The 26,815-nt window shown below is 54.0% G+C and overlaps 2 protein-coding genes and 2 long non-coding RNA genes across 4 annotated transcripts; 1 reads left to right on the forward strand and 3 right to left on the reverse strand.

The window, feature by feature from the left end:
• Nucleotides 1-178: 178 nt before the first annotated feature.
• KLHL21 (kelch like family member 21) lies at nucleotides 179-11,985 on the reverse strand. The gene is made up of 4 exons (XM_025427297.3): nucleotides 10,907-11,985; nucleotides 8,205-8,610; nucleotides 4,376-4,448; nucleotides 179-3,370 (listed from the first exon to the last, which is right to left on the reverse strand). The coding sequence occupies exons 1-4, from the start codon at nucleotides 11,925-11,927 to the stop codon at nucleotides 3,077-3,079; spliced, it is 1,794 nt and encodes a 597-aa protein (XP_025283082.1). The 5' UTR covers nucleotides 11,928-11,985; the 3' UTR covers nucleotides 179-3,076.
• Nucleotides 11,986-17,459: 5,474 nt separating this feature from the next.
• On the reverse strand, nucleotides 17,460-18,996 carry LOC125755146 (uncharacterized). Its single transcript, XR_007410888.1, has 2 exons — nucleotides 18,723-18,996; nucleotides 17,460-18,119 (listed from the first exon to the last, which is right to left on the reverse strand). It is a non-coding gene; the product is annotated as an uncharacterized LOC125755146 (long non-coding RNA).
• On the forward strand, nucleotides 18,943-26,738 carry PHF13 (PHD finger protein 13). Its single transcript, XM_025427296.3, has 4 exons — nucleotides 18,943-19,328; nucleotides 21,719-21,820; nucleotides 23,065-23,599; nucleotides 24,056-26,738. Exons 1-4 carry the CDS (start codon nucleotides 19,290-19,292, stop codon nucleotides 24,280-24,282), a joined length of 903 nt encoding a protein of 300 aa, XP_025283081.1. The 5' UTR covers nucleotides 18,943-19,289; the 3' UTR covers nucleotides 24,283-26,738.
• LOC125755147 (uncharacterized) lies at nucleotides 22,639-24,179 on the reverse strand. Its single transcript, XR_007410889.1, has 2 exons — nucleotides 24,038-24,179; nucleotides 22,639-23,697 (listed from the first exon to the last, which is right to left on the reverse strand). It is a non-coding gene; the product is annotated as an uncharacterized LOC125755147 (long non-coding RNA).
• Nucleotides 26,739-26,815: the final 77 nt, after the last annotated feature.

Here is a 26,815-nt window from a genome sequence, read left to right on the forward strand (position 1 = left end):
TAATGATCTGCGACAAGAAAGGGCCTCAAGACTTTGCTCTGACAGTTGGCTGGAGTCCTGAGAACCCTGAACTCTGTCTCCTTCCCCCACTGGCATGGGAACAGCCTTATGCTGCTCTACCCCTCTGCCCAAAGTTTCCAAGACAGCAGCCACAGGATAAAGACCAGGACACCAGGCGTATAGGAAATAGTTTTATTTTAAAAAGTGTATGTTGAAGGCATCCTAAAATCTTAAACAGGATTCCGGACACCTAGGCCTACAGGACAAATAAATAGGCAAATCTGCCCCACCCTCTGGGGTTGGAACTAGATGTTGGACACCAAAAAGGGCGTGTCCTTTAGTACATAAGTCTCTGAAATCATATAAATATAGAATACTTTATAGCAAATCGGCATTAAATACAAGTCACTGAATTTTCATAACTTAATTTGTCTTGTAGACTGAAAGTTCCATACATCCAACACACAGCCCCAGCCCCGGCCGACCCCTGACCCCAGGCAGTGTAGACATCCCAATGTAGACATTCCTGCCAGGGGAAGCAGGGAGGGTCGGTCCTCAGCTAGGGTCTGCAGGAACCCCCTGCAGCTGCCACCTCTGCTTCTCACCCCTGGTGTTCCAAACCCAAGATGGGGTCTGGGTGGAGGGGACTCATCTAACTCTAGAGTGAGCGTAGAGCACTTCCCTGGTGTACCCCAAAGCAGCCATCACCTGAGCAGCCACCAAACACTGAGGCAGTCAGTTATGTGCTAACTGGTCGTTGGCTAACTAGTCATAATGAAGTACCCAGAAGAGGAGGGTTGAACCAGGACGCGGGGCCCCCTGCCATAGGGAGCTTCTACAGGGAAGGCCAAAGGCCCGAGTGGGCACCCGCCCTTAGCAGTGAATGGTGCCTGCTGGGATTTCCAGAAAGGGCGGTTTGTAGGACAAACAAGGTGTCTGCAGTGCCACATTCCCAACAAAAGTGTTACAGGATACCTATCTCCCGGAAGTCACTGACTCCGGGAAATCCTTGACTGAGATTGACTGAGCCCAGTGCCACTGGAGGGATGTGGGGCCAGCTCCAGTAGCCATATCACACGTCCATCCTGCCTTCTTGGAGGTAGCCCATGCAATCAAGGCCTGCATTCCTCCTGTTGGGTGGCCCCTGCACATGACCTGTCAGCAGGTATCACAGCATCTACCTGCATGCATGACATACCTGGTGTCTCTCAGGGCTCATTGGTCCTCTGAAGCCCTGTCCTACCCATCCCCTGCCAGGAGACAAGCCATTGTGCCTGGACAGCCTCCGCCTGCAGAGGAACCAGTCAGACCCTTCCCAGAACATGGACAACCTCCAGGGGGTTAGCCTACCGGGAAGGCACTAGAGCCAGAAAGAGGCGTCACCAGCCCCGGGATCGAGGGGTCAGACATCACTTGTGGGAGGAAGGGAGACACTCATACTGGGAGGGGTGAAGGCAAGGCTAGGGCACGAAGCAGCCCAGGCCCAAGGGATCCCACAGCCAGGCTGCCACCACCACCCTGCCTTTCGACAGTGCTGGGCACAGAGGGTGTGCGGAGGTGATCTAATGAGTGATGACAGAGGGGGTGGGAAGGGCTGAATGTGAGCAGGAGCCGCTCAGCCAGGGGCTCTGCAGCAAGATGATGCCTCCCCACCAGGGCGTGAGGCGGGGACCCCAGCCAACAGTTCCTGAGACCATGAGACATCCTTCCCAGAACCCATGCCCACTGGCCAGCAAAGGCATTTAAGTGCTACTTGTGAAGTGATGGTGCTAGGACTCCTTTCTTCCATTAGGAACACATCTCCATGTTAGGTCACTGGGGAAGACAACTCGATGAACACTTGTTTCCCATCTTTCTAAAGAGGGAAATGCAAACACCATTTGTCTTTGGAAGAAAGACAAATACAAATCCAACAGAAGGTTACTTGGGGACTTTAAGGTGACCAGACCGCTCACTCCCCAGAGAAAACCAGGGACCCTGAGCTGTGGAGTTTTCGGGGAGCTCCTCCTGCCACCCTTGCAGAGAAGCCCCAGGCCCCAGAGGAGTGTGGGGTGTCATGCTGCCCTGCATAGACCTGCAGCTGTGGCACCGTGAGACAGTGAAGAATCAGAACGGACTGTTTCTCGCTGTCTCCCTCCCCACCTCCCTCTCTTCTACGGAGAGGCCAACTGCCTCTCAAACCCTGCAACCAGCTCTGGAGACCGCCTTGCCCAGGGCTTCCTTTGGAAGCAGCAGGATTCTCTGCTCCCACGGGGGTGTGAGGGCACCTGAGGCCATCTGCCTGGGGCCTCCCAGTAAAGTAAGTAGCTAGAGCCTGGCACCCGCAGGCTTTTGCCCTCTCCCGCATCCACCTGGGAGGACAATTCCGGAGAGGTCTCCAAGTCAGGCAGCACCATGCCAGCTGGTGGGGTGGGAGGATGGGGACACCCAGCATCTGGCTCAGCTCAGGTTCACTGGAGATAGGATTCACTCAGCACACCTCTCAGGGTCCCCCCAAGGCCACACCCCCATCCGGTCCTACCACCTGAGCTGCTGGGTCACCCACCCCTGTAAAGGGTGTTCTGGTGCAGCACCCTAGCAGGCAGAGGAGCCAGGCAGGCAGACCCATTCCATCACGGGGAGCTGGCCCACTGGGATGTCCAGCATCGGATGTGGAGTTTGGAAACTCCTACAGCCACGGTTGGCCTGGTTCCTGCAGGCCTGGACCACTCTCAGACAGTCATGGGACGATGTGTACCCCACAAGGGGCCCTTCTCTCTGAGGTGGGAACAAGCAGGCATAGGTAGTGGCAGCACGAGGGCCACCTGCTGGAGCAAGACCCGTGCTGGCAGGGAGGCGGCTCTTCCTGGGCTAAGGGAGGGGCGTTTGCGACCAGCTTTGGCCCCACCAGCTGGGAATCAGGCTCTCAATGCAGAGAGGCTCTCCTGGGGTCAGATCCTGGGGCTCACTCAGCAGCGTGAGAGCCTGTGCTCCACCTGGTGAGCCCAACTTGTCCTTGTGCACAAATAAGGGGCTCCCTACCCCCTGCAGACGCACTGTTACCCACACCGAGGCCCTTCCCCGGGCCAGGCCGGGGCTAGTGCAGCTCGTCCGGGTTCTGTGGCAGCCGGGGCCGGGCCACATCCATGTCACTGCTGCTGCCGTCCAGCTCAAAGCCACGCCCACCCGAGGGCATCTGGGGCATGAACTGGCGAAAGATGCTGACGCTGCCGTGCCAGAAGGTGGGCTCTGGGAGCCGTCCCACCACGCTCCATGCCCGAGTCTCCGGGTCATAGGCCTCCACCACATCAGAGAGTTCAAATGTATTGTCGTAACCACCTGAGACGTACAGCTTCCCTCCAAGGACGGCCAGGCTGCCCCCCACGTGTACCTGTGGGCCAAGGGGGGACAGGCAAGTGGGGGCTGGCAGCTGGGGCAGGGTGAAAATCCTCCCTATCTCTCTCCATAGAGAGCGTGCCGGGACCCTCAGGGAAAGGTAACCTCGGCACTTCCCAGACCAATACCCTTCCTATACCCCAGCTCAGAAAACCGAGCCCACCCTGGTCCCCAAGGTGACTGGGTGGCTGCTAAAGCAGCGAGTCTCCCTGTGAGCAGCATCAGCCAGGAGGCAGACTCTCTGCTCTCTCCGACATCACAGATGGAAAAACAGCCTTGTGTGGCTGACGGGAGGCAGAGCCAGGACTTGACTCGAAGTCTGGGTTCTGAACCACAAAACTGACTATCCCATCTTCCCCAAATTTTGCTATAATAACGGGGGGTGGGAGGGTAATTACAGGGGGGGAACAAATTTACACTTCCTAAAGGTAAAGACGTTAAACTGTAATGTAAATTGTGACAACTGCCACAATTGCCATGCAGAGGTTTGGAAATTTTAAGCAAGACAAAAAAGAAACAAGTGGGTATACACAACTATCTAGGACTAAGGAGCTTTCCCGGCTCTATCACAGGGTCAGGCTCAGCACCTGTCTTCTTGACAAGTGGAAAGGAGAGACCCTGATAAGGTAGCAACAGTGTCCTATTTAGAGCACACAACAGGCACTTAATAAATGTATTCCCAGGGTCACTCCTGTCTGACCTCATGCCCTCTGTCATCCTCTTGTTCACTCTGCTCCAGCCACAATGGGCTGTGGGGTTTGGTTCTTTGACCACCCTAGGGCACATTCTACCCCAGGGCCCTTGCACTTGCTGTCCTTCTGTGGAACACTCTTCCCCACATGCTCTTTGGCACGTACCCAATGAATACTGGTCCACATGGATAAACTCATGCTCAATTGTCTGACTCTGGGGCTTACTATTTCCCAAATACTTCATGAACACTTGGGCCCGGAAACAGGACCAGCCTGTGCTTCCAATGTCAACATGTTCGTATATTTACCTGATTCATAGACGGGATCTTGTCCCATTCATTCTTCGTGGGGTTATACACGTCCACCTCCGCAGAATCGTCCCTGTGGGTAGGAGGAGAGGGGGGAACACGTCAGAGCCAGGAGGAAGCATCCCTGAGTGTGAGGAGCTGGGGAGCGAGAGCCACACAGGACCCTCTCCCTCTGGAAACTTCTCCAATGCCATCTGGTAGTCCATGGGCTGGTGAGACCCTGTCCCTGGTTTGCAGGGGCCATTTTAGGCCCTCATACCTAAGGCCAGAACCAGACTCTTGCTTTTCCAGCCTGAAGATCACACCTTTAGATGCTTTAACCCTTCCCCACTGCTCTACACCCCTGCAGCTGCTCTGTCTTCACTGCAGCCTCGCTGGCTGGCTAAGATCTGAGCTTATCACAGCTCTTACTGCCAGTCTCCTCTCAGTCTTCTGACCTGAGCTTGTTTTTCTTCCATGGCTGGCCAGGCCAGGCCAGCCCTCCTGCCCCACAGCACACCACCATGTGCCCCGAGTACTCCTTGGCCAATGCCCTCCCATCTGCTGGCAGCCCTCCAATCTCCCCATTCTCTGCTGTGTCCTGGGTGCCCCCAGCAGGATAGCCACAGCCATAGGAAAGAAGTACCAGTGCTGCCCTTCCCTTTGGGGTCAGAATCCTTTGACCTTATTTAACATACTCTCGATCCCTGCAAAAAAAGACTCAAAAGCACAGCCTCAAAAAGCAGAGACACTAACCCTAAATAATAGGAGTCAGGGGTCAGCAGAAGGGCCAGTTGGCAAATGCTCCAGGCTCTGAAGAGCAGACTCTGTAGCAACTCCCCAATGCTGCCTGCTGTTGTAGCCGTTGTCGCGCAAAAGCAGCCACTAAGGGGCTGGCTGCATTCCAAAAAAGCCTTATTTATGGACACAGAAATTTGAATTTTGTGTAACTTTTCATAACACAAAATACTGCTCCTGCTTTGATTTTTTTCCTTCCAACCATTTCAAGATGTAAAAACCATTAAGTTTCTGGCCCATGTGACTAGGACAATTAGTACCAGAGGCCACCGGACTGCTGTTCCCTAGCAGATGTATAACCTGCCGCTGGAGGTGCCAGGCTGGACAGTGGGCCCCTCCTCCTGCGGGATTGGGCACTCCAGCCCCAGAGCCTCAAACAGGGACCCAGACGGAACACTGGAAAAAGGAGTGGCCCAGGATAGCAGCAGCTGAGGGGCTGAGGACTCCATCCAGCACTGGGTACCCCTGAAAGAGCAGCTCGTGGACAGGAGCTGCCCTGAGAGGCGGCATTCTGAGCCGGGCCTCATGAAGCTTATTAGACACCAGAGCACATGAAACTGGGAAGCTCTGGAACAAACACTCAAGGGCATCAGAACCAGATTCTGGGCCTTGCCTGCACGGCCCCCAGAGAGGACAATCAGGCTTCCTTTCCCCACAGCTCACTCTTTCCACCTGCCTGCCCCCCCAGCCTCCTGTGGCTTAGGTGAACCCCTAGAAAGGCTAACTGTGGTCATAGGGTGCCCCCTAATGCTTCCACCTGGGGGGTGCCTTTAGCAACTGACAGGAAGCTCAGACATGAAGAAGCAAGGGCCACATCCTGCTCTAGGGTCACAGGGCAGGGAGGACATTCTCAAAGGCACTGAAGCTGGAAGGCTCCAGAAGGGCTGAAGCCAAGGTCCTGGCACTCTGAGAAGTATTTATAGCCATCTCCACCCCCTCTTTGAAGACCTCTACCTTGACTTGGGGGAGGGAGCTGGGTGAAGGGTCAGATAAGGTTTTATAACAGGACCAGGAGCTGGTGGAGATTCCAGAGCTTTCTCAGAGAACTCTGTAGGTGCCTGGCATACAATGATGCATGGCAAACGGTGCCATCCCTGTTCTGGATGTGCTCACCAAGAAAACCTGGGAAGGAGCCTCGGGTCTGGGGGAGCAGAAAAAGGTCAGTGCAGCTTAGAACATGACACAAGGGGTACAGCTGAGAAGCCAAGTACATACTTCCTCTGAGGCTCCCAACTCAAAGTTCCAGTTTAAAAGGGGACAGTTCATACCTTACCGTTCTCTCCTGGCCCTCAGCTTCAAACAGGCTCTAGGCCAAGGAGGGAGGAGCAGGGATACAGACACACAGACACAGAGGCTATGCACAGCAGGGAGGAGCCCCTGGATGCCCAATGGCCCACAAGGAGAGGGCCTTTGGCTGTGGCAAGTCATCAAGACCCACTGGCCATCCATCTCTGCCCCATGTTTCCAAGGACATAGCCAAGGCCGAGAGAGGCCACGATACAGCGACATCACACTAGGACCTGGGTCAGATATCCTTGATTCAAACCCTGTGCCATCACGCAAGTCCCCTACCTCCCCCCGCCCGCCCCCGTAAGCTTCTGTTGCCATCTATGAAGTACAAATGACAGTGGTGCTCATTTCACTATATAGTCACAGAGATCAACTCAGAAAATGCCCAGGAGGGATCCCTGGCGCAGCGGTTCGGCGCCTGCCTTTGGCCCAGGGCGCGATCCTGAAGACCCGGGATCGAATCCCACGTTGGGCTCCTGGTGCATGGAGCCTGCTTCTCCCTCTGCCTGTGTCTCTGCCTCTCTCTCTCTGTGAGACTATCATAAATAAATAAAAATTTATAAAAAAAAAAAAAAAAAAGAAAGAAAGAAAATGCCCAGGAGACAGGCCACACAGAGCTTAGAGCCCTAACTTGTGCTACTGTCATCATCATCATTTCCCCCAGGCAGCTTTGGGGGAAATTCACTAGGCAGCTATTCACTCAATAGAACCCTGAGCCTTCCCTGTGCCAGATCAGGTGGGAAGGGAACAGACAGGACCTATAAACACGAAACAAATGTCCAAGTGTTGTTTTAAAAAGAGAAGATGGAACTGATCCCCCAACCTGGCTCTTACACCTGGTGGCAGAGTGTGGACAGTCTGCTAGATGAGCAAAGGGTCCCTCTGACAAGGCAATACCTCCCCAAAGACTCAAATGTCCAAAAAGCTCTCCTCTAGTCTTTTTAAGATTCAAAATCCCCGGACACCTGGGTGGTTCAGTCAGTCAAGTGTCTGGCTTCGGCTCAGGTCATGATCTTGGGGTCCTGGGATCAAGCCCCATATTAGGCTCCCTGCTCGGCAGGTCTGCTTCTCCCTCTGCCCCTCCCCTGACTTGTCCTCTAAGTAAATAAATAAAATCTTAAAAAAAAAAATTATTTATTCATGAGACACAGAGAAAAAGGAAGAGACACAGACAGTGGGAGAAGCAGGCTGTTCACAGGGAGCCCGATGTGGAACTTGATCCCCAGACCCCGGATCAGGCCCTGAGCCGAAGGCAGATGCTCAATTGCTGAGCTACCCAGGCATCCCATAAATAAAATCTTAAAAAAAAAAAAAAAAAAAAGAAAGAAAGAAAGAAAGCAAAGCAAAGCAAAGAAAAAAGAAAAGAAAAGATTTGCAGTCCCTTAGGTAGGACATGTTCCTTTATCATAAATGCCATGTGAGAACAACCAGGGCTTAGAATGGGATCCTCCAGGTGGAAGAGCAGGCAAAGCAACACATTTTATTTAGCATCTAGAGATCTCAGAAAGTTCTCTAAAAGAACTTAACTCCAATCAATCAATCAAGGGATCTAACTTCATCAGTTAGGATCCCTCGACTAAGAAAACCCACAGAAACTGTTCTAAGATGGGGTAGAAGAAAGGCTCCAGGATACAAAGACCTCGCCTGGGATCCCAGCTCAGCCTGCTTCCTCATCTATGAAATGGGGAGCACAGTGATGATGTGCCTTAGCACGGGGCTTAGTAAGAAAGACTCAGAGTGGCATTGGCCTCTGGGGACTCACCTGATGAAGTACATAAGTCCGTTCAGAGTCACTGTCTTGGGGGCGAAGGACCAAGGCGGGAGCTGGCCACAGTCCACCAGCGACCACAGGTCGGTGTCCGGGTGGTAACACTGCATCACCATGGTCTCCTTGCCTGCCAGGGACCCGATGGCATAGAGGCGGCCACGGCAGGCCGTGGTGGAGCAATTGTCCATGGGGTAGGTCATGGGCTGCAGGGCCTCCCAAGAGTCTGTGGTATGGTCGTAGCGCTCCGTGCTGTCTGCAGCCACTACGTACAGCAGCCCATCCAGCACGGAGGAGCTGTGGTACTCGCGGGCTTTCAGCATGGGCGCCACCTCTGTCCACTCGTTCACGCTGGAATTGTACCTCCACACGCAGTCATAGAGCCGGGAGCCGTCAGACCCACCTGCCAGGACACGCATCGGACAAGTCAGCCCGTGCTGACTAAGGGTGAGTCACCCACCCATGCCTCGATGAACTTCCCCAAGGGAGTCTCCCAGGGCAGGAAGACATCTCACTGGGTTTCAACGTAAACACACGTCCTCTCTCACCAAAGCCCCGGCTGGGGGCTCCGTACTGTGGCTAAAGCGGTGTGTGTGCTGACCACCACCCAGGAGCACAACAGAGCCTCACATCAGAAGAACCCGGCTGCATCTGTGTAGGGCAAGCAAAGCCTGTGGAGCTGCGATTCTAAGTCAATGGCAATCTCGGTCTAGACCCCACATAGGCTGTCAAACACCTCAACTGAACCAGAGCCTTGTCTTTCAGAGCCAAAACTTCTGGGGAGCCATAAAGCAAATGGGTAGGGTGCACAGGGACTTGTTCAAGAACTTCTAGTCTTCTAGAAGTCAAACAAGCCAATGCCAGGACAAGCTGAGAGGAAATCTACTCCACTGCTCACAAGAGCCCAACACAAAAAGGAATCCTGGGGCTCTAGTTTTTGATCTAGGTGGTTACTGACATGCGCTTTGTTTGGTAAACTACATGAAGTGGTACAACTACAATGCTCACTCTAGGTTTCTTTAAGAAAAGACCTAACCGGGCAGGCCAGGTGGCTCAGCAATTAGCATTGCCTTCAGCCCAGGGCGTGATCCTGGAGACCTGGGATCAGGTCCCACATCAGGCTCCCCGCATGGGACCTGCTTCTCCCTCTGCCAGTGTCTCTGCCTCTTTCTCTCTGTCTCTCATGAATAAATAAATAAAATCTTTAAATAAAAAAGAAGACTTAACCATCTCTCTCATCAGTAGTGCTGGCTATCTTAAATTAAACCAGGTCTACCCAACACATTAGAATTCCCATAGCGTGAAGGGACCCTAAGAATCCTGGGGGGGGGGGGTCCTATCCCCTACTATTCCCAAAGCTGGCGCCACAGGGCAGAGCTCGCATGACATTCTGACATTCTATCTGTCTCGTAGCTTTGAGCTTTTTAAAAGACAAGGCTCTTACAAAGTGCACTCTGCCTGCTTTCTTCCTTGTAAAAGATAACTGTTTTAGGCAGCTGAAGCCAGCTTCCTCGCCCCCATGAAAATCCCTACAGGCAGCTGTATGCAATGACCCAGGCACCTGTCTAAACCCAAAGGATTAGCTGCTCAGCTGAGACATTTATGGAAGGGCTGTGCAAAGTTGGGGCGAGTCTAACCAGTTCTGGGAGGGAGTTCACTGGCCAGACATTCATGTGTTGGGAGGATGCAGTTTGCAAACACAGGGCCAACCTCAGATGGTTAAGAGACCGATTCTAGCATACTCCAGCAAAGGCTGAAACAGCAGCAGGCCAAAGAGGAGCGGGGCATGTCCTTAGGCCAGGATTCCTCCACTGGTCAACCAGAGGTGTGGGGGTGGGAATGCCTGCGATCAGAGCTGGGTTTCTCCTGAATGTGGGGCACTGGCCCCAGCCTGGGTTCACTGACTGCTGACAGCCTTTCCACAGGCCCAGTCGGTTGTTTCCTTATATAGCTGTCACAGAGACGGCCCCTCCTCACCCCAGGGAAGGAGGTAGCCCCATGTCTGAACCGGGATTTATCTTTAATGAAAAATGTGGGAGATGCCCAGGACCAGAGTAGGCTGGGACCCGCCCAGCATGACTCGGCAGTGTTTTGGGGTTTGGGCCAACTAACTGGAAGAAAACCTCTTAGCATGTGACCATGTTTACAGTCGTTCGGCAGGGAGCTGCCTAAACACCATGTGACCCCCAGCGCACAGGCTAGGTGCAAGCCTGGGGGAGCCCTGTCACTGGTGACAAAGTGAGTGCGTCAGGGGGCCCTGTGTGGCTCAGCTGGGAGGGAGAAATCCCCAGGGCCGGGAACGGATGTCTCACGGAGCGCCAGCCCCTGCCTGTCCCTGGATTCCTCAGGGAGAAAAAGAAAGCACCCATTGTGCGGGGTGAATGCCCCTACATCCTCGACCCAAATGGCGGTGGGGGCACCTCCTGGGCAAGGAGTAGGCTCATCTATCAAACAGGCTGGCCCCTCGCCCCCGGGGAACAAAGGGACCACGAGCAGCTGTTTGTCCCCGCTCACACAACGGTCTTCCAGATCGAAAGCACCAGCTCTAGAAGTGTACCCACGGGCGGGCTGGGGGCAGGGGATGGGGGAGGGAAGGGGCCGCTCGCACGCTGGGGCGCTCCTGAGAATCACAGGTTCCTCCTCTGCCAGGGGCGCAGGAGGCTAACCCAGGGTCCTCCCGGGGGCCCCCGTCCCCTCACCCGTCACGTAGATGTCGTTTCCCAGAGCCACGATGCTGTAGCCCCCGCCCAGGTGGTCGGGGAACTCCGCCAGGTAGCGCCACTGGCCCGTCTGCGGGTTGTAGCAGTCGACGGTGACCAGCTCGTCGCAGTCCTGGTCGCAGCCGCCCACGAGCACGAGGATCTCGGCGAGGCCGGTGGAGGGGCGCGGGCGCATGCGGGGGCAGGGCCCGCGGTCGTGGCGGTCGTAGCGCGCCGCCTGGAAGTCCCGCGCCTCGCGCAGCAGGCGCAGGCAGGGCGGGCAGCGCGCCACCAGCGGCTCGGCCTCGACGTGCGCCAGCAGGTAAAAGCGGCGCACGAAGGGCAGGCGCACGGCCTCGAGCAGCTGCGGCCAGTGCGCGGCGCGGCGCGGCGGGTCGGCGCGCACCCAGCGCAGCGCCAGCTGGTAGGCGGCCTCCTCCTTGGGCACGCACAGCCCGTCGTCGCGCAGGTAGCGCAGCAGGCGCGCCAGCGGCAAGCGCTCCAGCTGCTCGGGGCCCAGCTCGCCCACGTGGCGCAGGATGAAGCGCTGTGCCGCGCTCGCCAGCCCCGCGCAGCTGAAGGCCTCGGCGAAGTCCTGCATGTCCAGGCAGTTGGCCAGGTCGAGCTGCTGCTGCAGGAAGGCGCCGCACGCCTCCTTTACCGCCGGGAACTGCAGCAGGTCGGCGGCCCGCAGCAGAGGCTCGGCGTTGTCGCCGCTCACCGCCACGCGGCCCGTGTAGCTGAAGTCGAGCAGCAGCTGCAGCATGTCGGGCGGCACGCCGTGCAGGCGCACCCGCTCGGCGCGGCTCTCGCGCAGCTGCCCCGCGAACATGGCGCGGAAGTAGGGGCTGGCGGCCGCCAGCACGGCGCGGTGCGCGGGGAAGTCGCGCCCGCCCGCCGCCTCCAGCGTCACGTCCAGGAACTTGCGCTCGGCGCGCAGCTGGCTCAGGCCGCGCAGCAGGCTCAGCGCGTGCGCGGGGTCCGAGAAGGGCAGCACGGCCAGGGGCGCCGGCCGCTCCATGGCGCGGTCGCTGCGAGAGCTCGGGGGCGCCGCGGCCGGGGCCAGCGGGAGGAACGCCGCGCGCCCCGCGCCGCCGCTATAAGTACCGCCCGGCGCGCCGCGGCCTCGGGGCGGGCCCGGGAGGGGCGGGGCGGCGCGGGGCCCGCCCACTTAACCCCTCCGGGCCCGCCGCCGCCGCCGCCGCCGCCCCGCGCCCCAGGCTGAGTCACCGCCCAGCCGCCCCGCGCCCGCGCCGGCCTGGGGCTGCCGGCGGACCCCCGCCCGAGCCGGGCTCTCCGGGCGACGCGCGTCCTCTCCGTGCAGGGCCGGGGGCCTCCGGGGCCCGCCCGCGACTCCCCGGGCCTGGCTGCGCGGCGGAGGCCGGCGGGGCGAGCTCGGCGCGCGGAGCCCGAGCCACCCCCCCTTCGCGCCAGCCTTCCCCACCGCGTCGGCCCCTGAGCCCCTGGGCGGCTCGCTGCAAGGCCCTCTTCTTGATTTGCCCTCAATTCCGCTCGTTCGCAGGGTTGCTAGTGAGCCTTATCGCCGGGCAGATTTCAAAGGATGGGATTTTTACAATTGAGGACCACAGCTTGAAGGAGTATGAGCTTCTTAGGTGACGTCTCTTCTTGGCACATTTATAAGGGACACGGGGCCAGATGCCAGGAATCCGCTCCACTCTGCTCCTGCAGGAGTTTCAGACTTGACTAAACTCAGTCATTAACTTTCGTCAGCGGACCAGGCGCAGGGTTAGTTGCCGATTCATAGAGACTCAGACTCCAGGGCTGCCTGGAGAAGGGGGCAGGCCTGCTCGGCTTTGACCCCCAGGCCTGCTCGACCCCTCTTCCTGGACACCGGCGGCAGAGGGTAGGAGACGGCCTGTCGTTAAGAATTCAGAAGAACGCACTGTGAGGCTGAACCAAAGGCTCAAGGACCAGAAAATCACAATAATATAAACAATGAAAATAATTCCAGGGAAAAGAATAGCTTTTTCTATTCCAGGAGAGGGGACACCAGGGGCCCCGGGGGCGGAGCCTTTAGTTCAAGGTCAGACAGGGGACGCCTTAAAACCCAGGGGTGTGGGCGTTCAGAAACGTCACAGTCACTTGTAGGGTGACTGTGAATAAAGGAATCTTCCTTATTTTGGTTCCAGGAGCTAGAATGCCAGCACTTTCAGTGCGATCATGGTTTTTCTTTCATGGATGGTTCGCCCACTTTTAGAATAGACCCTCATTTCAACTGCAGTCCTTTTGTGTCTTGGAAGAAACCTGGGTTCTGGTTATTTAATAACCCCCACCCATGCCCGATGGGCCTCGCAGACATTCCTGGGGAACGCCTCATCCATCGCCCACGTGTGTCCCAGGGCGGGCCAGGAACAGGGAGGGGGGGTGGAGGAGGAGGGGTTGCTGTCATTCCTTAGTTCCAGCTAAGTTGGTGCAACCTTTGGAGAAGACATCTTGTTTTTATTCTAGCCCTGAAATGTGAACTGCAGGCTTTCCCTTGTCGTCGTGAAGATCTTCTTGCCATGAGAATATATCTGGTCCACATTTCAGCATGGGAAGCACAGGCCTAAGTAAGAAAACATTCAGGTACCCAGGCAGCTGCCTGTTGCCCATAGATGGACTGTTCACACAGCTATTAACGGCAGCAGCAGCATTCCTGGGCCCAGGAGCCGGGCCAATAGCTTCCTTGCACAGGCTTTGTGACAAGAAAGTCTGAGTAGCCAGGAAGTGGGATGTTTGCAAGGAAAAGTATTCCAGTCCTCTGGGTCAGGACACGTCCACCTTGCAGAAGGCAAATCTTTAATAAATCAAAAACGTTTCCATAGTGAAGAACTGGTAGTCCAGTTTTGTGTAATTAGGTAAACAAATCAACCTTACTGGGAAGCCTTGATGAATAATGATGCATATGTTTATTGAAATGGAAAGATATTCATGCTCTCCTGTCGAGCAAAAAATCTGATTACCCTTAGAATGACCCAATTTGTTGTGTTCACAGGCCTACAAAACAATTCTGAAGGTAACATATCCTCTAGGTGGTTAGGTCTGTTTTGTTTGTGCTTACCTATATTTTCTGTTCTGTGTACTAAGGAAACAATACAAGTTTAAAGAAAAATTTAAAATTCAGTTTTTGAGAAAAAAGGTCTATTACTAATATCTTGGACCTAAAAGGGGTGCATTTTTTTTTTTTTTTTTTTTTTTATTTATGATAGTCACAGAGAGAGAGAGAGAGGCAGAGACACAGGAGGAGGGAGAAGCGGGCTCCATGCACCGGGAGCCCGACGTGGGATTCGATCCCGGGTCTCCAGGATCGCGCCCTGGGCCAAAGGCAGGCGCCAAACCGCTGCGCCACCCAGGGATCCCAAGGGGTGCATTTGGAGCCATGTATACATATCTAAGTCAACAAAGGAATGTGGTCAGAAAATAAAGGAGACTCGGGATCCCTGTATGGCTCAGCGGTTGAGCGTCTGCCTTCAGCTCAGGGCATGATCCTGGTCCTAGGATCAAGTCCCGCATCCGGCTCCCTGCTGGGAACCTGCCTCTCCCTCTATCTCTGCTGCTCTCTGTGTGCCTCATGAATAAAAAGTAAAAGCTTAAAAAAACATAAAGGAGACCCATCAGCTGTGTTTGGGAATTTGAATAACCTACTAACCCAGGCATGCTATCTAGTTCCTTTTTTTCACTCATTAACCTTAAAAGTTCAAGATGGGAATGTGCAAAATTCATTTACTTGGGTAGGGCCATGTGATCCATACAGTTGGCAAACTCTTCAAATGTTATTCCATACCCTGGCATGGTAGAAACACTAGTGTTTGGTAAGAAAGATGTTAACTCTAATCAAGGACTCATAGTTTTGGGGGAAATGTTTGCATTTCAAGAATAAACTTCTGGGGAGAGGATGGCTGGGGGGGGGGGGGCGTTGCAGACAAAAAAAATATTAAACTTCAACCATAGAGAGTTTTTAAAAATTTTACGTCTTCCACAATCATGAAAATGGTCTCTGCCTGAGTAACTTCTTTATGATAGAGGAATTTAACGTGTTTTAACAAATAATGGTACCATTTCATTTTAAGAATTCAAACTATACAATTTTGATATTTGAATTCTAATTTTAGGCCGACAGGACAAGAGATCACTAAGATCATTTTATAGAAGCCACTGTTATCCTTTTTTCCCCTTTGAGAACATTTAGGAATGTATGCTTTAGCATCTATATCACAAAAAGAGATTGCGCCTTTTTTCCTGTTGTACACCCTGATTCTCTTCTGCTTCTGGACCACCTCAAGTGTGGCTTGGAATGAACTTGCTGTAATGTAAACTTTCCTTTAAGGAACGCTACAGTATTCGCTATTTATTAAGCGCATTATTATATGTAAATGAGATACTGTAGATCAAAACATTTCAACAGTATCTGGCATAGTGCTAGCTATTAATCTTTATATTTTACTGGTATGGTATGAGCCATAACAGCAAGCTCATTTGATCTTGTACATAAGTTATTTTCCTTGTTATATAAAAAGTTGATAACACATGGTTTAAAAATTCTTTATTGACTTAAAACTATTCATATATATATATATTCATACAGTGGTCAAGATACTAAAAGTTGAAAACAAAGCAATTTGGGAAAATTTTGACTTTTTTCCCCTTCTCCTGGAGATGGAAGTGGAAACGTCAGAAAACAGGATGGGAAAGATCCTTATGAATTCCATACTATTAAAGCTGAACAAAAAGCTGAACCACCACATATTTCTGGGAAAAACAAACCTCTGGTTATATTCATAGCCACACTCAAGCACTGAGTTATAATGGTAGGCAGAAAGCTTTTCTGAATGTTTCCCCAAATGAATGTAGTGTAGCCAGTGAGATTTAGAAAGGTGAAGCTATATTTGGTAACCCAATTAAAATAACTACCTTCTCAGGTTACTTACTGGGAAACTTATGGTATTCTTAGTATTTTAAAACTTGTCACAACCTGTGCTAACGTTGGCTTTTTGTCTTCCTCTTTTCCAAATAACTATAATCATCAGATTTTTTTTGTTGTTGTTTTTTAAAGCAGAAAACAAGGACTCAGAGACTCCAAGAATCTGGCTTTTGTGGCTAATGTTTTGCTTTGTTTTTAAGATTTTTGTTTTTTCATGAGAGACACAGGCAGAGAGAGAGAAGCAGGCTTCCTGCTGAGAGCCCCATGTGGGACTCCATCCCAGAACCCCAGGCAGGACCACAACCAAGCCAAAGGCGGACCAAAGGCAGACGCTCAAGCACTGAGCCACCCAGGTGCCCTGTGGCTAATGCTCTTGCATTAATCCTTAAATTCCAAATTTGCCCCTGGGACCCCAGGTGTAATTCAGGACACCTGAGAAATAGACTAGCTAAACCGACTATATCCCCCACATGTCTGTATTAGGCTATTGCATCTGGGTCAATTATTGGTATTATAGTCCTTCCTTGAGCCTAGGGATGGGATGTAATGTCTAAATCTCCTCCAAAGGGCTAAATTTCTAAGGGAAGTCAAAGGAAAGAGACCAAGAAGGTCCTCCATGAAAATGTTGCAGTGGCAGGCAGACAAACAAGCAAACTACATCAGGTAGTACTAGTCACATCTGTGTGCTAAGAACTACTGTTTATAAATAACTTATTTGAGAAATACATATTGAATACCTATTCTGAGTAAGAGTTATTGTTACATGATACAAACCAGGTTTGGAATGTTCTTTCCTCAATGTGAGTGAGTGGTTCCCATTCGATACAGATCCTTAAATTCTAGGGTTTCATCATCAAGTAGATTATTATCATGGACAAATTCTTTATTTCACTTTCTCAATGGGAGGGTGCTTTTAATATTTACTGTGTGAAAAACTACATCATAGGCAACATATAGCAGTTAAAAAAAAAATCCCTCTTAAAAAAAAAATCCCTCTTATTTGTACTTCACCTGCAATCAATATTCTTTCTGGCATTTATACCTTTATTTTTATTTTTTATACCTTTATTTTTAAATTTTATTTAACTATTCATGAGAGACACAGGGAGGCAGAGACAGGCAGAGGGAGAAGCAGGCTCCCTGCGGAGCCTCATGTGGGACTCCATTCCAGGACCCTGAGATCATGACTTGAGCCAAAGGCAGAAGCTCAGCCACTGAGCCACCCAGGTGCCCCTGGTATTTACATCTTTAAACTAACAATTAGGATGATATCCTTTGTGATAGCCCTTTCTTATTCTGGGGAAAAAAAAAAATTGCTCCAGATAATCTGACCCTGGGCAACATGGGCTAACCTCAGGACATTTGCTCTGGCTACAGTGATGGGGAAATTTTCTAAATCTGGCTAAACCACCTGGATGTGACAACTGTAAGAAGCTGTTGGTGATGTTTCTGCAGGCCAAGGCCAAGGTCTGTTTTTAATCTTACTAACTTTTTAGAGCACCTCAATTTGTTACCCACACTGGGGAGCCTTTCAGTGCGGGAAGGCATTGCTGAGATAACGTTAGAACATAACAACAATAACAATAAACTACCATTTATGGAGAAAGGAACTAGGATAAAGTAGCTTCATAGTTTAGGAATTTTTAAAAAGATTTTATTTATTTATTCATTCATTCATGAAAGACACAGAGAGAGAGAGAGAGAGAGAGAGAAGCAGAGACACAGACAGAGGGAGAAGCAGGCTCCATGCAGGGAGCCCGACGTGGGACTTGATCCTGGGTCCCCAGGATCAGGCCCTGGGCCAAAGGCAGGGGCTAAACCTCTGAGCCACCCCAGGATCCCCCATAGTTTAGGAAATTTAAGTTTAGAAAAGTATATCTGAGATAAACCCAGACCCCTAACCACCCGATTCCTTCAGAATTATCTCCGTCTAAACAGCAAGTCAACCAAGGAGGTATTCACTGCCTCAGAAATCATCTCCTAGAGGTCCTTCCAATCATCTTTCTTGATTTGGTGGCTCCAAGAGTCAGTTTTCTGATTCGAATTTAAGATTTTACATCCGTCCTCTGTAACGCAGTTCCTTTGTCTTCGAAGCCACCCAACATGCTCTTGAACCGTCTAAAACATGTTTTTTCCTTTCCAGCGGTTATCAGAAATGTTCACAAACGTCAGGCCTCGTCTGGTAATTTCACCAGAGCGGATAATCTTCAACTAGGTGTTCAGTCAATCAACCTCCAGCCTGAAGTTGTCAAATACCCGCGGTCCGTAGGTAAACACCGCAAACTCAATCACCTATATATGTAAGACCAGGGTCAATACCAAGCCTCCCAACCACTTTCCCCCCTCTCCCTGCTGCTCTAAATCCCGTGAGGAATACATTCGGAAGGTAATTCAATGAAAGAAAACAGGGGCGGTCCCAACATCAGCCAGAGAGGAGGGGGGAAAAAGGCGAATTTAAGGCTAGTATCTTCCAAAACACTGATAACCCTGGCACAGAGTTTTTGGGACGCAGTTAACTCGACACCCCAACGTGGATCCCATAGAGATCCCACAGGACCAGGAGGTCCTCGGTCCCCAGTCCCAGGACCCCCGGGACTGGAGGACCGGCCAGAACAGCCGGCCGCGAAAACAAGTTCACCCTTCGGGGTCCGAGCCCAGGGGGCGGCCGCGACGTCAGCGCCGGTCGCCCCCGCCGCGAGGACCAAGGCCCCACAAAGGGGCACGGACCCCCAAGTCCAGACGGAGACGCCAAGCCTCCGCCGCCCTCCTCGCCCGAGGCCGTCGGCCCCGCCCCCACCCGCCGGGACTACCCCCGCCCCTCGCCCCCGCGGAGACCGCGGAGCTACCGCTCGCGCCGCCCCTCCCCCACCGCAGAGCCGGCGCGAGCCTCCGCACCTCCCCCGCTCCGGCAGCCTCAGGTCCCGGAGACACCGCCCCCACAAACCGGGCAGCCGCCGCGGAGCTCTATGGGGGCTGGAGTCCGCGAGGCGGCCTTTGTGCGCCTCGGAGGCGGAGCTGGGACTACTACTCCCACAATGCTCCGCGCCCGCCCCCGCGCCTTCGGCTTCCCGTCGCCCACAGACTACATTTCCCGACAGCGCTCGCGGCTCTCCCGCCCTCCCTCCCGAGACACGAGCCGAACTGGGCGTCAGGTCGGGGAGCGGGTCGGGTTCCCGCTCGCTGCCGCCGCCGCCCCCCGCAGCGACTCTCCCGCCTCTCCCACCGCGCCGGCCGCAGGAGCTGCATCGCCAACTCTGCTCGGCCGTGGAGCCGCCGGCCCCGGAGCACAGAGCCCGGGACGCAACGCGCCGAGCCCCTCATCACCTCCAGCCCGGACGACCCCTCCCGGGTCCGCCTTCGCTCTGCGCGGCCGCCGGAGCCCCCGGCCCTGAGCGGCTCCGCGGCCCGGCGCCCGCATCCCCGGCCCCTGCACTCCTGTGGCCGCCGCCCCCCACCCTGAACATGGACTCCGACTCTTGCGCCGCCGCCTTCCACCCGGAGGTGAGTGAGGGCTGCGTCCCGACCGCCCCTGACCACCCCCACTCCCGTCCCGTGCTCCCCGCAGCCGGACCCCCGCCGGCCGAGCGCCGCCCTCCCCTCCCCCAGCCTTCCCTCGCCGCCCCCTTGGGCGCCCAACCCCGCCCCCCACTCGGGCCCGCGCCCGGTCCTCCCCGCCCGCCCTCGCCTCGGCGCCCCCACCGCGGTGGTCCCCGTCCTCCCTGCGCCCCGTCCCTCGGGCCGCCGCGCCCACCCCTCCCCGGCCTCGCGTAGCCCCGGGACCTGTCTGCGCCCCCGGCCCCTCCCCGCCGGCTTGGCTTACTCCTTCCCCGCCCCCGGGGACTCGGGCACCGCCGCCGCCTCCTCGCGTTCCCGCTTCCCCGCGGGTCCCCCGCCCCCCTCCCGGAGGGGCTCGCGGTCCCCCTCGGACGGGGACTCCGCTCCGCGCGCCCCCGCCGGCTCCCTTAATCCCCCGGGCCCGGTAGTCCGCGCCCCGCCCCCTGACTCCCGCGCGGCCCCCGCCCCCTCCGGCGCCGGGGGCCTAGTCCCGCCGGGTCCCCACCCCCGCAAACACCCGAGTGGAGCCCCCCACCCCCGGCGCGCTCTCCTCCCCCTGCGGGGCCCCCGCCCCCCGCCCCCCGGCCGCGGGCTCTCTCGCCCCGCCCCGGCTCCCCCTCCTTCCGGGGATCGGCCCTCGGTTCTCCGGGCGGCCCCTCCGGCGCGCCAGCCTCGGTCCCCTCTCTCTCCTCCCGAGGCCCCCGGGGCCCGGGTGCGGGTGCGGGTCCGGCAGCGAGCGGGTGGGGGAGGCGGCGCGGGGCGCGTTCGCCGGCCGCCTCGCCGCCTCGGGGGTTCGCGGGGCCCAGCGGCCCCGGACCCCGAATCCTGCCCGGCTTCCCGCGCCCCCTCCTCCGCGGGATGGGCCCCGCACCTTCCGGGGCCGAGTGTCGGCGGGGGGCGGCTTCCGCGGAGGGCGGGGAGGGGGCCGCACCGCCATCTGCTTTTCCTAAAGGCGGCGAGGCGAGCGGGCGGGCCGGGCGGGCGGGCCGGGCGGGGGTGGCGCGGGTCCCTCCGCCCCCGGCCCCCGGGCGCCGCCGCCTTCCCCTCGGAGGCCAGGCCCCCGGCCCAGTCGTGCGTGTTCCCCGCCGAAATAAAAGTTCTCCCCGAGAGTTTGAGGCCCGAGGGCTGCGGCCCTCCCATCGCGGCCGGAGCGCGGCGGTCAGTGCTTCCCGGGATGGGGGCAGGGTCTCTCCGACGCAGGAAATGCCGGGGACCGCGCCGGGGTCGGAGCCCCGCCAGCCTGCGCCCCCCTCGGCGTCCGGGCGGCCGGGGGTGGGGGGCGGAGGTGGTCGGGTGGAACCAGCTGGAGAAAATGAGTGGAGCCCTTGGAAGGGAACCTGCGGGCAGCACGCCGGGGCCGGGCCGCTTTCTTGGCCCTCCGACCCGGGGTGGGGCGGGGAGGGGCGGGGAGGGGCCGGGAACCCACCCTCCAGTTTCCTGTCCCGTTGGTCCCAGCAGGGTAGTGGGTCCTTGGGCCCTGGCAGTGGCAGCGGAGCACGTCAGGATGGGGTTGGGTGGGTGGTAAAGTGCATTAAGCACACCTCAGTAAATACGCCAGTCGAATAAACCAAAATAGAGTAGAGTGGTTTTGCTTAGTAGCAAATAAGGTTCTTTCTCCCCGGGCTGTTCTTCCTCAAGGAGAAAAACCCTTCTTGTTGAGGGCATTTCTAGATTGAATGGAGACAGGACGCACAAGCCAAAAACCCTCTCGTGTTTCGTCTTCCAGGCGCAAGTAAACCCAACCCAACGATTCTGGTTCATTTTCTGAGTCAGAGAACGTTTGGGTGCTGGCCCCCTCAATGTGGGGTGCTGGCAGGGCAGGGAAAAGTGAGCAGTGCTAGGAGGAGGGGTCCACCCACAGCCTAGGCTGGGGAGGGGTCAGGCCTCAGTGAGCTTTCTAGGATAAGCAGCAGTTGACTTCTGAAGTCATTTAAAATACTTTGATTACAGCTGCAGCTGGAGTTTATTTTCAAAATGGAAAATCTGTAACAAAAAAGTAGTTATTAGAGCTCCTGATAGGCCTGCAGACAGCGATAGATAATGTCGGAAAATGCGGCTGGAACACCAGAAAGCAGACTCTTGTACATGTTTTTATCTCCTGCCCAGTTTCCCAGTGTGCTTGGCATAACATCACAATACCCCCCTTTCAGCCTTCTGAGTACAGTGTTATTTCTTGACCCAAACCTACCTTATCTTGTTTCTAGAGTGTTTGTAAATCTAGCAGTGTATTTTCTAGTGGTTGACAATAAAAGCTCCAGCTGGCTTAGTTTTGTTTCTGCGACTCCACCTACAAGTGCCTACTCTGAAATACACCCCATTTTCTCGCCTGCTCACAGGAGTGCTCCCCCAGTTACAAGAGGCGCAGGACTGTGGAGGATTTCAACAAATTCTGCACCTTTGTTTTGGCCTATGCTGGCTACATTCCTTATCCAAAGGAGGTAACCTTCAGTGTTTCTGCTCCCTTCCTGCTGGCAGGGAAACCAGTGGTGGGTTGGGGGTCTGGAAGGGGCTGTTTGGGAGGACTCCAGAGAGCTATCGGGTAGAAATCTTTCTTAAAAACTTAGCCCAGCCTGGGAGGTGGTTCCTAAAAGTCTGCTGGACAATGCAGGCTTGTCTGTAAATTATTTAATAAACTTGGAGTGTTGATTTGCAAATAGCATGTCTGATGTCCGTCTGCTCTGAGTCTCCAGTGCTTACTGGGCGGCTGCAGTGGCCGGCCAGTGTTCTTCGCCCTCAGAACAGGAGAGAGGTGCTGTTACTTCTCCCCATTTTAGAGATTAGGACACTGGGGCACAGGCCTGGGATTCAACTGGATAGTTAGGCCTGGTCCACACTGTCTTTCCTGCTGAGCAGTTTCCCTGATGCACATCATGTTGCAGAATCTTCAGGGAACTTTGGCCCAAATCCCGTGTATTGTAAGGATATTTCTTTTTCCTTGTTAAGTAGTGGGCAGGTCTGAAGACCACTTTGTCATGGTGCTCAAACTCGTATTGTACAGGGCTAAAAAGAAAGGAATATGGTATTTCTAAGAGACCAAACCCCAGTATTGCTTTATCATTTCTTTTGCTGTGTACGTAGGTAAATGTGTCCTTTGTGCCCAGCAGAATGTTGCCACTATTAGCAAATAAATGCTTGAATGGTCTGAGGAACTGTAGGGATTAGCTCACTGCTTTGGGGCAGTAATTACCTAGTTTGATTTTGCAATATTTGGGGGTATCTCCATTTTTTAAAAAAAAGAGTATCAGGAAATCCTCAAAACTATTTTAAATTCATTTAATTAAACAAAAAATAACGCCCCTTGGGAGGGCAAACGGAAAGGAGAGATTCTACAATCCAAGAAAGATAAGTGGGTATGAAAAGATATCCTTGGCACCCTTCTAGATATTTACTAGGCATCGAATAAGTTTCCTGGCTCTGGAACAGGGGCTAAAGGTTCAGCAAGGGAAGGTCTTCCTCCTGGTGGGTTAACATTCTGTCTGGAAGGTCACAGTAAAGTACTCATGACACCATTCCTAAAGAGTCCTGCTTATGAGAGCCAAGAAGGCCTGTTTCTGATAGCCCTCGTCTGTAGGCCTGACCTGGCTGGGGGTGCCTGGGGAGGCTCTGTTTGGGGCTAGCTCTTATTGCTGGGAACCAGTCAAAACACTTGGGCCCCCTGCTACCTCTGCTTCTGTCTTTTCAGGAACTCCCTTTGAGGAGCAGCCCCAGCCCTGCCAATAGCACGGCTGGCACCATTGACAGCGATGGCTGGGATGCTGGGTTCACTGATATCGCTTCCACCGTGCCCCTGCCAGTCTCTGACCGCTGCTTTGGCCACCTGCAGCCCACCCTTCTGCAGCGAGCCAAGCCCAGTAACTTTTTGCTGGACAGAAAGAAGACGGACAAGCTGAAGAAGAAGAAGAAGAGGAAGCGGAGGGACAGTGACGCGCCAGGGAAGGAGGGGTACATGGGGAGCCTGTTGAAGCTGGAAGCCGCTGATCCCTACGTAGAGACCCCCACAAGTCCCGCTCTGCAGGATATCCCCCAGGCTCCCGGCGACTCCTGCTCAGGCTGGGACTCTGATACGCCTTCCAGTGGATCATGTGTCACCGTGTCACCTGATCAGGTCAAAGAAATAAAAACTGAAGGCAAACGGACTATTGTCCGGCAGGGAAAGCAGGTGGTGTTCCGGGACGAGGACAGCACTGGCAATGATGAGGACATAATGGTAGACTCGGGTGAGTGGCCCTTGAAGGACTGCCATGGTGGTGGTGGCTGGTGGTCCAAAGAGCGGTCCCTTCCTTGGAGTGTGACAGCAGAGTGTGCCCCGCCATCTCTAGGAAGGAAGGTGGACATCAAGACATTTAGGAAGGGGGTGGTGGCAGCTAGAAACAGCTGAGATTCCAGGACAGGCCTCAAAACATGAAAATAAATGTAGCTCCTAAAGTAAACCTCTCAAAAAAAAAAAAAAAAAAAGTAAACCTCTCACGGTTAATTCCTGGTGCCATACACTTCGATTACTCCACTCTGAGAGGGGAGGGCTGCCCTGACCTTCAGTGAAAGTTGACACCTGATCAAGCTTCCCTGTGGCTCAGCTGCTCTGCATCCCCCTTACCCTTGGGCTGGTGGGGGAGGGAACCGCAGGGGAGGGAGTGCAGGAAGTGCTTTCTCCTCACCTGTTTCTCTCTGTGCAGATGATGACTCCTGGGACCTCGTCACCTGCTTCTGCATGAAGCCGTTTGCTGGCCGCCCTATGATAGAGTGCAACGAGTGCCATACCTGGATTCACCTGTCCTGTGCGAAAATACGGAAATCCAATGTTCCTGAAGTGTTTGTCTGCCAAAAGTGCCGGGACTCCAAGTTTGACATCCGCCGCTCCAACCGGTCCCGGATGGGCTCACGGAAACTGTTTCTGGACTGACTGTTGGTGATCGAGGAGAGCATGGGTGAGGAATCAGAAAGGATGAGGAGCCTCTCAGCCCCTCCCTTAGTTGAGCACAGGACTCTCAGCTCTGGTGCGGGCAGACCCCTGCCATTCAGGTGCCTAAGCAAAAGGACAGGCTGTCCAAGGTATAACCTGTATATAGCCAGTGACTGAATAAAATCCTCGTTGGCCAAAGCTGCTGCTAGAGCTGTGTTCTCTGCAGTGGAGGTGGACTAGCCACCCGAGTACAGTGGGTTCGGTTCAGCTAAAAATGAGGGTACATGGTAGTTGTGAATTCTTTGCTATCATTGTTAACAAACTCCCGCTGGTTGGAACCCGTGCTAGCTGTTTTCCTGCTTCCGCTGTCTTGGGAGAGGAGATGTTCAGTTTCCCAGGCCTGTTAACGAACAGCCATACGTGTAAGCTTTTTCTCAAGTGTAAGTCTTTGACCATAAGTGTCTGTACAGCAACCATCGAGCTGCCCCTACCTTCGTGGCCTGCCTTCTCCCTGCCTTGGCTGGTGCCTGTGGGTCCCCTCGGGCTGCAGGCGAGAGTCCTCTGGTCTCACTTAGAGGAACACTGGGGCGGCGGTGGCCATTGATCCCTCGGTTTCTTTCTGTTTGTTAAAAGGGACAGTGTGCAGCCACTTCCCGGTGGAAAGGGGTTTGGTTGGGGGGTCGAGGTGGCCCATGTTCATAACTCAGTTTCCTGTTTTGCACGATGTAAAAAACAAAAAACAAAAAAAAAAAAACCTGTCTTTTTGCACGATATAGCCAAAAGTATTGGCAGATTTCTGCTGGGGTGCCCATTCCAGTTGGTGTGTGAGGTCCTCGGGGTGCCCAGGCGAGCTGTTTTCAAGTGAGAGGGCACTTAGGTTCACCTGTCCTCCTCTCTTTCCCTCACTGTATTCCAGGAGCGACGTAAAATTTAGGCAGTCACTGGGGAACGGCGTTCCTCTACATAAGGAAGTAGAGAAGACTTGAAGGCCTCTCCTGTGGTGGTATGCCTTCTTAGAGGCTGGCCTGCTGGTTTCACGGGGCAAGGGTAGGATATGAAGCCCCCTCCCCCTTTTTTTGGTCTGAAATTGGTGAGTGAGCTATAGGGTAACATTGGGCTCCAGGAATACGCACTGAACTGTGCAGACCTCCTTAGATCTGAACTAGGACCCTGGACTGGGAGCCCCCTGAGCAGGCCAGCCCTGGAGAACCCCAGCACTTTGTGTTTGTAGTTCCTGCAGGGCACTGTCTGAGGGCCTGGTACCCTGGACTTCAGGTGGCTTGGGCCTGGAGGGAGAGGAAGGCTCCCACCTTTTCTGAGGCTGACAGTGCTCTTTAAACAGTTCAAATACTCTCTCAAAAGTGTGGTGTTTTTTTTTTTTTTTTTTTTTTTTTGGTAAGTGGACGGGTGTGTCTTCATACACGTTTCTTGTGAAGCATGAAAAGGGAAGAAGGCCCAAGATGGCCATATTTATTTACAGCAGGGTGGACTCCTGTCTCTCTGCGGGGGGCCTTGATGTGGCATCCTCTTGCAGGGCCACCAGGGGGGCTCTGTTCATATTCTCTCCCTTAGGCACAAAGGGGTTTTGAACTCTAATTGGCCGATCAGAGCCCATTTTCTGTGCTAGTGTCTTTCATGCTTCACCAGCCAACTGCTTTTTGTTTTGTTTTGCTTTTAATTCTGTTGCTTATATTAACACAGAAATAGAGATATATTCTGAAACCCAGTTTATCGTGAAGATCCCCAAGGGAGAAGTTCTGCTGTAGAGAAAAATAGTAAGAAGCGGGCTTAGAAACCACCTTCTCCCCAGACAACTGTCTGGCTCGGATGAGGGCAAACGTCCAGGAAAAGTTGGAGAGGAATTTGCCAAAGATCTGCCCCATGACATTGCCTGTCCAGTGTCTTCACCATGAGAATAGCCAAAGTTCCAAAGTGTTTTTCTTTTAAAAAACAAAAACAAAAAACCTCCACTAAGTTTTAAAAGTGCATTTAAGAATACATGTGATTTTAGAGTGGAACTGCCAGCCCTGGCGATTGCTGTATTGCTTTTAGAAAGTTCTATGCCTGGTGACACCTCTGGAAGGTACTTGATAATCATTTCGATCTGTTTCCTTCATTTCCTTTTTGTTCTTTTAACAGATCTATCTATCCCTGTGGGTGGTGTCTAGGAATTCAAGACACCTTGGTTTTTGTGTTCACTTGAGCTGGGCAGCTGCAATCAGCTTTATGCAAATTAGGCATGGCCCATCTAGGGGCTCCTGGTTGGTGGCTAATAAAGTGAGGAGAGGGAAAGATGTCACCCCAAAAGTAAGCACCTCTCATTGGCATTGGCCAGGCCAGACACTTAACATCGTTTACATGGTTCTGTGTAATTATAAAGTTTATGTGTATAAAGCGAAGCTGTTTCTGTGAAACTGTATATTTTGTAAATAAATATATTGCTACTTTGAGGTTCATGCCTAGCTTCAGGTGTTTGTTTTCTGTGGGGGTGGACAATGGTTTTTCTCCTCCCTTCATCACCCCCAAACCGGGA

Source organism: Canis lupus, chromosome 5 (assembly GCF_003254725.2).
Source record: "Canis lupus dingo isolate Sandy chromosome 5, ASM325472v2, whole genome shotgun sequence".
Classification (NCBI taxonomy): domain Eukaryota; kingdom Metazoa; phylum Chordata; class Mammalia; order Carnivora; family Canidae; genus Canis; species Canis lupus.

Coding starts and splice junctions, on each gene's coding strand:
- KLHL21 (XM_025427297.3), bottom strand. CDS start 11,927: ATGGAGCGGCCGGCGCCCCTGGCCGTGCTGCCCTTCTCGGACCCCGCG. Junction 4,449..8,204: donor GGACTTATGTACTTCATCAG/GTGAGTCCCCAG, acceptor TCCTACCCACAG/GGACGATTCTGCGGAGGTGG. Junction 3,371..4,375: donor AGATCCCGTCTATGAATCAG/GTAAATATACGA, acceptor CTTGGCCCACAG/GTACACGTGGGGGGCAGCCT.
- PHF13 (XM_025427296.3), top strand. CDS start 19,290: ATGGACTCCGACTCTTGCGCCGCCGCCTTCCACCCGGAG. Junction 19,329..21,718: donor CCGCCGCCTTCCACCCGGAG/GTGAGTGAGGGC, acceptor GCCTGCTCACAG/GAGTGCTCCCCCAGTTACAA. Junction 23,600..24,055: donor GGACATAATGGTAGACTCGG/GTGAGTGGCCCT, acceptor CTCTCTGTGCAG/ATGATGACTCCTGGGACCTC.